Source organism: Talpa occidentalis, unplaced genomic scaffold, assembly GCF_014898055.3.
Source record: "Talpa occidentalis isolate TD23 unplaced genomic scaffold, MPIMG_talOcc4v2.1 talOcc4.16, whole genome shotgun sequence".
In the NCBI taxonomy this organism is placed as follows: Eukaryota; Metazoa; Chordata; class Mammalia; order Eulipotyphla; family Talpidae; genus Talpa; species Talpa occidentalis.
Window position 1 is genome coordinate 74,359,683 of NW_023601653.1, and position 13,442 is coordinate 74,373,124.

At 52.5% G+C, this 13,442-nt stretch overlaps 1 protein-coding gene across 1 annotated transcript in view; it reads right to left on the reverse strand.

Moving 5' to 3' along the window:
• The window catches only part of CACNA2D4 (calcium voltage-gated channel auxiliary subunit alpha2delta 4), an 83,965-nt gene that overhangs the window by 9,070 nt on the left and 61,453 nt on the right, over positions 1 to 13,442 (reverse strand). The window contains exons 27-29 of the mRNA XM_037513275.2: positions 8,035 to 8,096; positions 6,866 to 6,910; positions 6,574 to 6,636 (exon numbers count right to left, since the gene is read on the reverse strand). Of these exons, the coding sequence (XP_037369172.2) occupies positions 6,574 to 6,636; positions 6,866 to 6,910; positions 8,035 to 8,096 (170 nt within the window). The remainder of the gene's footprint in view (positions 1 to 6,573; positions 6,637 to 6,865; positions 6,911 to 8,034; positions 8,097 to 13,442) is intronic.

Sequence of the window (13,442 nt, forward strand, 5' to 3'; positions counted from 1 at the left end):
AGAGTGGGGACCAGAACAGGCAGAGCTACTGAAATACACTGCTGAGGGGAGCAGCGGGCGAGTCAGGAGAGGTCTGCCTCGCCATGTGGGCAGCTCCCTGGCCGGGGATTGAACTCGTGCTTCAGTGGCTGTGGACAGCTTCATAGGTTGTGTCTTAACCCCTCGCGCCACCAGGGAGGCCCCTCTCGCAGTGCTTTTTAAGCTCTAATTTTCAATCTCATATTTGGCTATGAAGTCAATCGAGGGGGTACAATCAGATTTTTTGGTAATGGTATGGGGTTCCTTTGACTGACGTCGTGTGAATTGCTTGTAGTACAGTTAAGGTTTTGTGAAACTTGGCTGGGGGGCGGGTGTGTGTCTGATTGTAAATTGTATTTTTTTTTTTTCTGTGGGTTTTGGTCAAAAGTGTTCAAAGCGATGTTCTTACACGGGCATCCTCAACATCCTGCCAGGCAAGATGGCTCGAGAACTCTGGGGTCACCTTCCTTACCCCTCCCTCCATCCACTCCCCATCTTGGCAGACATCATCATGCCCCTTTCTAACTCCGTGGACAAACTCTTAACCTACACCTGTGTGCTGCCAGCAGCCCAGCCGCCCTCTTAACCGAGGGAGTGAATGTTCTCCCCGCTCCCTGCAGGGAGGAAACGAGGCTCCTGATGAGGCTGACCAAATTCCCACAAGCCCATCTCATTCTCTTTTCTGATTCTTGGCTTATTCACCCACCCCACTGATGTGCAGACTCTTGGTTCTGAGAAGGCAGGAACCTGAGAGTAAAACAAGCATACCAGGATACTGGGGAAATGTGCCCTTCTCTGATTTTCTAGGATATGTCACCCTGGCAGAGAATATCCATGCTCCCCTTCTTCATGAGCACCCTAACTTTAATTATGGTGGCAACGTGCTCAGCTGAAAGACTACATGTCCCAGACATCTCTGCAGCTGGGGTTGGCCAATGAGATGTGAGCACGGTCAGAGGGTGGAACTTTCTGGAATCTTTTTAAAGATTCCCATAGTTAAAGAGCCCCTTGTTGGGGCCACTTGTTCTTGGCTGCTGCCATCCACCTGTCTCCCTTTGTCTGGAAAGTGGACAAGAAGGCAGGTGCTCCTGTAGCCATGTTGTGATCTGGAGGCTGTGGCCACCTGGCGGCCAGACCATACCAGGCGGGGGCTGCCTTCATCCGTCCTTTTATGTGAAAGAATAAACCGTTAATTTGTTAAGTGGGGACCCTGTTCCTGACAGCAGAACAAAATTTCTGGCTGGTGTGTCGTTTTATCTGAACTTTGTCAAAGTGAATCAGGGTCGCAAGCGGGTAAATTGATTGAGCTCCTGACCCTGCAAGGCAAGGTCGAGCACTCAACCCTGAGAGTCTGTGGGTTGGGGACGCCAGAGTGAAGGAGGGGTGGCACCAGAGCTCCGGGCAGGCCTGTTTGCAGCCACGATGCTGTGAAGGGCTCTGGGAGCTTGGGGCCTCTGTGCCCGGGGTTCCACCTTCCCATCTAGGTTTGCTCACCCCACAGCATTGGGGTAAACCTCAGATAAGCAATGGAACAGTCCAGGGCTGCCTGAGCTTCCAGCCTGTAGCAGTTTCTTATTCTCTAAAAGCAGGACAACGGCCTCTTCAGGGCTGAGAGGAGGAAAGGAGCTTCCAGAGGGAAATCACTCTGCGTGGCTCCTGGTGGGGACCCATCCTTTCGTTCTCTCCAAGCTGTGGCTTCGCTGGGCTCCCCCGAACTACCCAGTCTCTTGACAAGTGCCTTTGGCCCAACGATAGGGCTGGGAAGTAAGTGAAGCAGGTGCCAGCAGCACACTCCTGCGGGAGCTGCCTGGAGACCCCTGGACCTGCAGGGCCAGGGGCCTCGCCTGCAGTGCCACGTCTCAGTGCTCAGGAGACTGGCTGAATTTCGCTTGGGGCACCCAGCCTGAGCTGCTGCCAGGGGAGGGGGCGCTGGGCCCATGCTGAGACAGGTGGAGGGGAGGGGGCTTGGAGGGGCAAGGTCAAGAGCACCTGACTGGCAGGGACCCTGGAGCTTCCTCCCACATTAGCACAGCACCAGGATTACCAGAAGGCAGCCTGATGTGCCCAATCAGCAGGGGGACAGCAGAGGAGAGGTGGGAACCGGGGAAACCAAGCGAGACCCCATGCGGGTGGAAAAACACCGCCTTGGCCTGAGGCCCTCGCCTGCCAGGGCGCTTTGGGCTGGGGCAGGGAGGTCGGTCGGTGCTGTGCCCTCTGTGAGATTCAAGTCCTCGGGGAAAGGTGCCACTGCCGAGCAACTGATTTTCTAGGCCCCACTGCCCCTGTGAGGTCCGTTTTGAAGCGCCCATGTGTGGGTGGTATCCACAGGCAGTGACAGCCCTCAGAGTCCCCGGATCCAGGGTGACAGACCCACTGTAAACATCATGAAGATCCATCGAGCTGTTGTCATTCGTGCTGGGGCCCAGCTGTCTGCTTCTCTTTCTGGGCCCCAAATAGAGGGCTGTAATCCTGTCATTTGCAGTTCTTTATTATAAGAATGAGGCCTGGGCTGGAAGAAGGGCCCAGTGGGCCAAATGTCTAATCAGCAGCCTGGAACACCACCAGGCCCCGGAAGAGCCAAGGAGCCCCACCCCCGGGGAGGCTGCAGATGGTGCCGGGGCTTCTGTAGCACTTTGCTGGGTAGGAGGAAGGGCTGGAGGGAGTTGGTCTGGGAAGAGTCTGCCTGGAACAGTGACAGGCTGACACCTGGAGGGAACTGCACCAGGACAAAGAGTGGTCTGAAGCTCGGGGCACAGCAGCCAGTGGGGAGTGCAACCAGATAACAGGCGTGGCAGCAAGGTCTGCGGTCCTCAGACGTCAGCTTTACTGAGGTTTCAGACAGTACGGGGGGGGGGGTGAGGGGCCCCACTTCAGAGCCCCTCATCCCCTCATTATGGGGTGGGATCCAAGAACTTCATTTCTACTCACGGAAGTGGGATTGAGACAGTGCTTGTCTTTTTACCACTGGCTTATTTCACTTGGCATAATATCCTTGATGTTTATCCACATGGAAGCCGAGAGTGGGTTCTCCTTGCAAGGTTGAATATCCCGTTGTGTTTACAGACCACAGCCTGCTCCTTCGTTGATGTATCAATGACCGCTTGGGCTGCCCACATTGACCTTATTGGGAATAAGTAACTATGACTTCAAGACCTGGCTTTCCATTCCCTTGGGTATTTACCCAGAAGTGGGACTCCTGCCGAGTATGGTAATTCTCTCTGTAATAATATTTTAAGGAGCCGCCATATTTTTTTTTTCCTTAAAGCAGAGATGGGAGGACAGACAGCCGAGCTAGCGTCAGCATCTGGCTTCCCCCCAACTCTGCCTCCCCATGACTCTCCAGACTGGCCCCACCTCATCTAGGCCTCACTTCTAGGACTGTTCAATTCTCCACACAGCAAGCATCTGCCCAGGATCGGGCATAATGCCAGGCGCCGCTTGGACCACTGTAGTTTCTGGCAAGAGTCTTACTCCCTTATGGCCTCTGAGAGCCTGACACAGCTCAGATCTCAGGGTCAGAGTCATGTAGAGTGGGGAAAGAGGACCCGGAAGCCTGGAGATGCTGCTGCACCCACAGCTTAGACACTAAGAGCCTAGGGCCTCACTGAGGGGTCAGGATTCCTAGGCCTTGACCTTCAGGGTCGTAGAGGTATCAGTCCTAACCACACAAGACTCAGTTAAGTGCAACAGTGGATGAACTCTGCTGTGAGTAGCAATGCGGTGACCTTGGGTGGGGGCTCAGGCAGGAAGCTGACACCCCTGGATCAGGACCAGCAGTTTGCACACCTTCCAGAGCGGGGTCTCCTGGGGTCACCCACTCTGCCCTACAACTTCTCCACACCCATCAAAACCAATGCTCTCCCAGCTTGGTTTCCTTCAACAGCAGACTTTTTTGACTCCCCCCAACCCCCCATATTGCTCTTCACTTGTCTTTCTAGATTGAGGGTCTGACATTTTGGCAGCTGTGAGATTCAGGTTAGAATCTAATCTTGCAGAACCTCAGTATTTTCCCTGTCATGAAAGGAGGCTGAGAGCATCACCATGGAGGAGGGGAAGCCCCAGCCTTGCAGGCCTCGCTGTGGGGGGTGAGGAGGCGGGCCTGGACTGTGTGAGGGGTGAGGGTGACAAGCACAGTGGGAGCTTGGGGCTCTGGAGTTTCCTCTAGAAGTTCCCAACCCTGTTTCAAAGATTAATTTCCGTTTATTTGCATCCTGCTTCATTTGGCAGGATTGGGGATGACTTATTTTTTCCTTTTTACCTTTTGATCTCCTTCACCCATTTCTTGCCTCTACTCCGCCCCCTCACTTAGCAACCACCAATCTGTATTCTGTATCTACGAACCTGTGTCTTTTTTAGATTCCACATATAAGAGAGATAATGTAGTATTCCCCTTTCTCTGTCTAAAGAAATACACTCACCACAAAGCCCTTGAGGTTCCACCCTGCTGCAAAAGCAAGATTTCCTTCTTTTTTAAATGGTGGAATAATATTCCCTGTATGCACGCAGGCTGCATTTTCTCTATCCATTTATCTATTCATGGACATTTAGATGGTTTCCATGCCTTGGCTATTGTGAACTATGCTGCCATAAATATGCATATGTCATTTTGAGTTAGTGCTTTCATTTTCTTTGGATAAATACCCAGAAGTGGAATTGGCGGATCATATGGTAGTTCTATTTTTAATTTCTTGAGGAACTTCCATCTTGTTATCTATACTGGCTACTAATTTACATTCCCACCAACAGTGCCCAAGAGTTTCCTTCCTCCACATCCTCCGTGCACTTGTTATTTCTAGTCTTTTTGTTGATTACCATCCCAACAGGTGCGGGTGATCTTTCTCTGTGGGTTTGATTTGCATTTCTCTGATGATCAGTGATGCAGAGCACCTTTTCATGTACCTGTTGCCCATCTGCATGTCTTTGTAACAATACCTATTCAGATCTTCTGCCTGGGTTTTATGGCATGGCTATTAAAACGACATCCAATGTAAGAAGATCATAAATAGGTGGTTGCCAAAGTTTGGAGAGGAAAAATGGGCAGTTATTTTCCTGTAGGCCTAGAGTTTCCATTTTGTGACGTGAAAAGGCCTGCATGGTGGTGACGATTGTATAACTGCATGAATGTAGTTAATTCCACCGAACTGTATATTTAAAAATGGTTAAGGGAATAAATTTTAGTCTTGTATATTTTAGTATAAAAAAAAAAAAGTCTTTTTTTTTAGACCCCAGAGAGCTCTCTTGTCCCTCCTACGAGGTGAGGACACAATGCAAAGACAGCTTCCTATGAACCAGTGGAGCTTTCTCTCACCGGACACTGAACTGCCAGCACCCTGACCTTGGACGGCCAGGCCTCCAGAACTGAGAAATAAATGTTTATCATCTGTGTGCCACAAAAGAAAAACAAAGGATAATACTTTAGGGGTAAATAAGCTATGTAAACAAATACCTTGTAAAACACCAACCTCTGAATATATTTGCTATGTCGTATTATCCAAAGCTGTACCCAATAATCCCTCAACTGTGAATACATGGACAAGTGTGGTCTGGGTAGAACCGATGAAAGTCACCCAGTGGATTATGCAGAGGGCCCCTCTGGGGGGCTGTCTGTCAGTCAGAGGCCTCTCCTGAAATGGGCTCCCCTCCTTGCGAGGTTGTCCTGGCTGCATCTTGAGCAGAGTCAGTAAAAGGAGGCCCACGAGCTGGATCCCTCCCGTGTCTACTCATGCCAGCCCTGGAGCTAAGAATGTTTTTCTATTTTCCAATGATTGGAAAAAAAATCAGGATGAATAAAATTTTATGACACATGAAAATATATGAAATTCAAATTTCAGTGTCTGCATTAAGTTGTAGCAGAACAAAGCCACGCTCATCTGGTTGAATGTGCTCCTTCCCCAAATCCACACGCTGAAACCTAGCCCCCAAGCTGATGGCAGAAGCCTGAGCCTTTGGGAGATGATTAGGCCATGAGGGCACAGCTCTTACGAATGAGGTTAATACCCTGATAAGTCTCCAGAGGCACCCCCATCCCTCTGCCAGGTGAGTGTACGATGAGGAACAGGGCCCTCACCTGACCGTGCTGGAATCCCATCTGATCTCCATGTTTATAGCCTCCTGGTGTGTGGTTTTGATGGAGCAGCTTGAGTGAACTTTGAGGGCAGAGGGGGTGAGGTGCTGGGCAATAGGAGGAGCTGGGGACTCCGACCGCCAGCCATATCTACACCAAAGAGGTGGCCCCTCAAGAGTTAGGTCAGCCAGGGGCACAGTCACACACGGGCCTGACATGCAGCCTGGTTGAGCCTCCCCTGCTGCACAGACCCTCGCCCTCCCACTACGGGATACACAGGTCGTGACAGAAGGAAGGAGCATTTTCTTTGCCCATCTGACTTTCGTCATCTCGTTATACTGGCCCTGGGTCCAGAGTGTCTCCATTTTCCTCAGGCCTCTTACTCCATGGGCTCTAAGCCACAGTGACTTCCCTGGCAGCGGCTGTTCCTCTGACTGATGTGTCTGCTTGATGACTTGACCTTCGCTAACTCCACGACCCCCAGAACTTACCTCCTGCGGCCTCTCCGAGATCAGAATGAACCCATTGTGGTCGATGACAAAGCAGGCCAGGTCCTGGGGGGCGCCCAGAGTGGAGGTCAGGCCAGGCCCAGCTGCTGGCCCCACCACTCCTCAGGGTCTGCAAAGGCCGCCCACTACCCCAGTGTCAGGGACGAGGGCCCCTCTGTGGGGCGCGGCATGGCAGGAGGGCCCACAGGAGAAGGGGGAACCTGGATCATTGAGGGGACGTAGTTTTGGGGCCACATTTCTCATTTCTGCCCTCTCCACACAGGGAAGAACTTACGCCATCCTGGCAGCTGGCTGGGCATGGCCCCCCGGAAGTGCTGCACTGGAGGGAAGAGGAGACTCGTAAGATGTGGATGCTCGTGTGGCTGCGTGTGTGCAGTGTGGTGTAGATGTGGGTGCGTGCATGTGCTGTGTATGTGTGGTGTGCATGTGTGGTACACTGGTGTGTCTGAGTGTGTGTGTTCATGTGTGGGGAGCGGCGGAAGTGTGTTCACAGCATACTGGTGCTGTGTGTGCACGTGTGTGCTGTATTTGGTGTTGGTGTGGACAGAAGGATGTGTACATGGTGTGCGCCTTGTCTGGGCAGGGTATTTGTCTGTCGGGGGCGTGTTATGGGGTCAGGGCACAGAGAAGCAGGGGCCTTGCTGGCTGGCAGCATCCCAAGCACCCACAGTTGGTCTCCTCTGAGGGAGCCAGGCCTGCAGCCCTGGTCAGGGAGCTCAGCTGCTCGCTGGAAGCCTCATGAGTGACTTATGGGGCCTCTCGGAGGCTCCTGTTGTTTTTCATCCTTCATGAGGTGGTGGGTGACCCCGGCTGGACTGGGCCTCCCTCCCGCTTCATTTACAAGAGCGCTAAACTGGCTCAAGGTAAGGACACAGCAGAACACGAAAGGCAGCTTCGTGCTGTGGTGGCAGATTTGGGACCAGAGGACACTGTGAGCAATGATGGGGAGAGGGAGGAGGCCGGAAGAGCCCAGTCTGCAGGCTTGGGGTGGTGGGGGGGGAGGTAGGAAGGGAGCAGCTGGGTGGGCAGGAGGCCTGTGCGCAAGGTAGAGGGTTTCTGCATGACAATGGGCAAGGCTTGGATCTTGGCTGGAGTCCCCCAGGCAAGCATTCTCTTTACTCTGCCCTGAGGGGGACTGTGCAGCTGGCTTTGGGGGGCAGAGATGGAATGAGATGAGGTCAGGATCTGAGGAGCACGCTGTGCCCTTCGCAGGGGATGAAGCGGGCTGGGGCCAGAGGTGGAGGTCACCAGTGGAGGGACGGGGGAATCCAAGAAAGGCGGCAGGGAGAGTATCCAGGAGAGCAGACTGAGGGGTAGGAAGTGCGGAGAGAGGCAGGAGTGCTCCTGGGCCGAGTGGGCCTGAGGGCCAGCCCCTCCCCCTATGGCCCCTCCTCCCATTGGCGAGTCCTCTGGCCCTGACCAGGCAGACACCATCACACCCACCTGCTGTGTCACTGCCCAGAACGTGTGTCTCAGGAACTCCAGTCTCATGTGGATGCCCACCGCTGCAAGGAAGCAGGGAGAGGGAGGGTAGGACCAAGTGTGTGTTTTGGGGGAGGGGGGTGGGGGGCGGGAAGAGATGGTGAGAGAAAAAAATAGATTCAAGTTAAAGAAAGAAGGCGCATCCATCAGCAGGCACGGGGGTGGGGGCAGTTAGCAGTGGGCACCACGGGGATGGAGAGCTGAGGCAGGAGCAGGCGCAGCACGTGAACCAGGGAGCAGAGGACAGGGGAGAAGAGAGAGCAGTGGCTTCCAGCATCCCCCAGCAGAAGAAAGATGCACAACATGCCCCAGGAGAAAGATGAGGTCGGAGTTCTGGAGAACTACAGAGTGGCATCCATGCTCAGATTTGGGGAGCTCAAAGCAGAGGCTAGAGCAGACTACGCTCTCCTTTCCCACAGATGGAAAATTGGAGACCACAGAGTTGGAGCCATTTGCTCAAGGTCACGTGACCAAAAGGGGGTGGTCTGAGACTAGGGCTCAGGGTCACTGCCACTTGGACAACTCATGAGGGTTCTTAGATTTCAAGTGTGACGTGACAACCTTTCTTATACCCCATTCCCATGTAGGGTCTCCCCCCTATTTGTAAGGAGTCTCCTTCCTTGCTGACAGTCCTCAACAGATCTGGCCCTACTCGCAGGCACCTACGAAACGATACTTGACGCCTCTTTGACTCCTAAATAGGAATCCAAGCTGGCGCTCATGTACGGAGAGAAGTGGGGGCAGAGAACAGAAAGAAAAGGCAAGTTGTATTTAAATCAATTAATCTAGACGGATTTCCTACCATCTGGAATAACAATATGGAAGATGTGTTGAGTACCAGGCACCTTTACATCCATGAATTTATTTCCCCCATACCGCAGACCAGCTCTTTGATTATTCAGCCTTACAGGACAAGGAGGCTGACATGGCTTACATGCTCCCGTGTCATCCAGCTGCTGAACACAGATTCAGGACACGCCGGGTCCATCTCTAGGGCTCTTAGCCTCTAGTCTCCTGGCTCCCACTCTAGGTCTGGACTTAGGAAGGAGTTTCAAGGCAAGAGCAAGCCTTCTTCACACTCCAGGCTTTAGTGTCTTCATCCGTGACATGGTAGTGGACCTGGTTTCTTAGCCATTATGCTGCATTGGTGAGACATTCTACAGTGACCGCAGGGGCCATCACTGGAGGGGTTTTCTTTCTTTCTTTTTTTTAAGATTTATTTGTTCATTTTACATAAGAACCAGGGTACAGGCCAGATGTGCGGGGGGTGAGAGGATTCACCAGAGACAGAGCGGGGAACAGAACAGGCAGAGTGACGAAATACACTGCTGAGGGGAGCAGTGGGTGAGCCAGGAGAGGTCTGCTGCGCCATGTGGGTAACCTCCCTGGCCAGGCATTGAACTCATGCTGCAGTGGCTGTGGATAGCTTCATAGTGCTGCGTCTTAACCCCTTGTGCCACCAGGGAGACCCCATATCTTGGTTCTTGGCAAAGCCAAGAGCTACAGATGCAGCATGAGATCTGTGTCTGGCGTGTGTTTGGGAGCCTGACACTGGCTGCCTTGACTCCTCTTCCCCGACACTTCTCTCCGAGGCTGCAGGTGGCCCCTCAGCATTTCCTTTAATCCATCCTATCAAGACCACCCTTGATATTCAATTAAACAGATTTCTTTCACCTGTAGAAAAAGGCTGAGTAGAAGAGGAAGATTCCTAAAAATGTTCAGAGGGGAGTCACACTAATGCTTCGAATGATCAAATCTCTGGGATTCAGAAAAGTGTAATTGACCCCTTTTTAACTTCAGTGGTCAAAGAGCTCTCGAGTTATTCCTGGAATAAGACTCTGCTTAGTGCCAGGTCTCAGAATCATGAGATCCTGAGCTGTAAGAAATTCTATGATCCTAACACAGAGAGACTTGAGAGGATAGGGGCTAAGTTTTCCATAATGGAACAGGATTTTGAAGCTTTGGGGTCGAAGTGGGGAGAGGCGTGCAGAGTGCTTTCTCCTCTGCCAGATTCCTTCAGCGCCTCCAAGGTTAAGATCTGTGACTTCCTATCTGGATATCCTTTGTAGAATTTAGGCCATTCCATCTGCTTAGCAACATCTCCACTTCGGTCACCAATAGGCATTTTCAAGTTTACATGTTCAAAACTGAACACTGGCTTGTCCTACCAAAACCGGACCCTCCTTGAGACATCCCCCCCTGGGGCACATGTATCTATTTAGGTGCTATCCATAGTATCCAAGTTCTGCAGCCCTTATTCGTACATCTCCCTCCTCCTCCGCTGCTATCACCCTGGGCCAAACCAACATTTCTCTCACTTGGATGAATGCACCAGACTTTCCTGCTCCCCACGCCTCGCTCCTCATGGCCTGTTCTCCATGTAGCCATGACAGTGATCTTTCAGAAGGTCGTGTCAAGTCATTCCCTTGCTTAAAACCCTTTGACACTTCCCGCATCGCTCTTAGAACAAAAACTGAACTCCTTTGTAATAGAACCCACAGTGCCCTGCAGGAGCTGGCGGATCTCTCTGATTTCAACCTGAATCACTTTCTCCCTGGAACATGCTAAATTTGTTCCCACCCTGGGGCATTTGTATCAGCTGTCTTCTCTTCCTAGAATGCTCTTCCCCTTGAATTTTACCTGGCCGGCTCCTTCTCACCGTCAGATCTCAGCCTAGATCATCTCTACAGAGGCCTGCCCTGACAGATGGACCAGTCCTCTCCCCTGCACCATCCATCCTCGATCTCATTGCTCTTTATTTTCTAAATGACATGAATTATTTATTTTATTCCAATTTACTGCCAGTCTTATCCCATTACAATGGGTAGGGGGAGGGCTAATGCCAGACAAGGTCTGGGTTAGCACCTAGACTAGTGCCTCGCAGAGAGGGGGCTCAATAAATATTTCTTGAGCCTAATAAGCAAATAGTTATGAACTCTGTTCAGTCACATCCCAGAGAGCCAGTCCTGCAAGATCTCACTCTCCTGTGTCCATGCTGAGCCCCCTCCCACGTGGGGCTCTGCTCTCTGACAGATGTGCCCTGGAGATCCTTGGGACTTAGCTGTACTCTGATTCCCTCCAAGACGTAGGAGGGAATTCACTGAGAATCAGGGAGTTTGAGTGAGACACAAAGAAGAACTTCCTCCCAGTAAGGGCTGTAAGATGTTGAAAACAGGAGTTGGTATCACATAGGAGTGGGGGTAGAGAGGAGATACTGAACAGATCGTGTCCTGCCAGACCAAACAACTTGCACTCTGGGGCTTCAATTGTTTCAAATCTGGTTCATCAAATGCCTCACAAGCCAAATCTTGCTTTTCCGGACCCCGAGAAAGCCCACCCTTCTCCCCAGGGACGTACCAGGTTTCGTGCCGGGACCCTGTTCTGCTCGGTTGCGGCCAGAGCCTGGCTGGCCCTGGCAAGGGCTGGCCACCTCCCTCCTGGAGCCTCCTGTGAGCCCACGCTGTGCAGGTGACGCTGTCACATGGAGCTGTTTGCAGACATGCTCAGGACTTGTGGGGAAGACCCAAGCAAAGGGTCTGAGGAATGTGAGAGATTTAGCTTTTCCGGTGGCATCCCCAGAGGGTTTCTAAGAGACCGCCCCCTCAAGCCTGTGCATGAGGGTCCTCGTTTTAGGCCTCGCTTGACCTTGGTCCCCTCCTCCAATCACCCGGCCTCCCCCCTCCCCAGGCTTCCTCCTGCATTCACTCTCTGCCTGCCTCTCCACAATGATCTCGTCGTGCCTTCCTCCAAAGCAGCTTTTCTTTAAGATCTGCGCTGGCAGACTAGCTAACAAAGGGCCCCAATAAGGCCACGGGCGGCAGACGGCTTATCAAGATGTACCTCTTTGCTCTGCGTCCTGGCTGTCACCTCAGTGCTGCTTTGTCATCACAGACGGCAAAACAAAACAGCTGTGTGCCTGCGCACGCGCCAGATTCTCTCTCTCTCTCTCTCTCTCTCTCACACACACACACACACACACACACACACACACACACACACACACACACACACACACTATCCCTGTCAGGAGCTGTGGCCCTGAGAAGTCACAAGCTCCGTCCTTCACCCCCCAGCTCTCGTATCTACATTGTCTTTCCTCCTCCTCTGCTTGGGAAACCCAGCCCAGAGTCTGTTTATTTAACTGAATCCGGAGCTGTGGGTTTGGAGGGGCCCGTTTTTTCTAGCACAAGCTGGGGAGCAGGTGGCCCTCAAGGAATTCTTGGGCCATGCATGCCAGTGCCAAGAGGGAGACCAGAGGTGGGCATTATCCTACCTCTCCATCTGCAGAGCAGGAAACCCAGGCCAGGACTGCCGAGTTCATTAACTTGCTAATTAGCAAATAGCTAATAGTTAATGAGCAACAGAGTCTAGACTCAGGTCCCCTGACACAGGACTTGGGTTCTTTCTTCTCCTCCATTGCTCGCTCAGCTGACGAGGAGCTAGGGCGTGGGGGGAGGCAGGTCCCTTTTCTGGAAGAGCTCACAGTATAGGCTCCACAGAAAGCTGGCTGCCTTTCCTGTCATAAGGACAGAAACTCAAGTGCAAGCGTGATCTGACCAGCCGGGAAACTTCATAAAGCACAAGATTTTTGGGTTGAGATTTTTTTTTTGAAGATTTATTTATTTATGCATACAATAGCTGGGGTACAGGCCAGAGATGCGGGGTGTGAGAGGATTCACCAGAGACAGAGTGGGGAACAGAACAGGCAGACTGACCGAAACACACTGCTGAGGGGAGTAGAGGGCGAGTCAGCAAAGGTCTGCTGTGCCCTGTGGGCAGCTCCCTGGTCAGCAGGAGGTTCAACTTGTGCTGCAGAGGATTCGGATTTCTTCATAGTGCAGTGCTTAACCCCTTGCACCACCAGGGAGGCCCCTGGGTTGAGTTTTTAAGGAGGGGAAGGCCCAGGGTGAGAAGAGCATTCCAGTGTCAGGAAAGGATATGCTTTCCTGGAGCAAGGATCTGGAGGTCTGTCAGGTTAGGTGGGAGCAGCGAGCTCCATGCCGGTAGCCTCCGTGCAGGATGAGAGGGGTGAATTGCCAAGAGGCAAAAGATGCTCCCCCCCAGAATGGCTGCAGTCCAAGCCTTTGCTGCTCAGGGGACCAGAGGGCAGGCAGAAAGGGGAGTCCTGAGTGGAGAGGCTTCTCCATCACCCTCCACAGTCTTGGTGGTGAATCCTCCAGGGAGCAGGCACAGTGGGAGAGGACACTGGGCCAGCCCTTCCACGCTGCTGACATGCCAGGCCATGGGATTGTCAGGCAGGCTGAAGACAAGCGAGGAAGGGTTATTCGGGGACGGTGCTGGTGCTGCTGCGCCTCCTTGCTGAGTCCCGCCTCTGGCTTCCTTTGCCTTTGGAACAACACTTTGCTTCT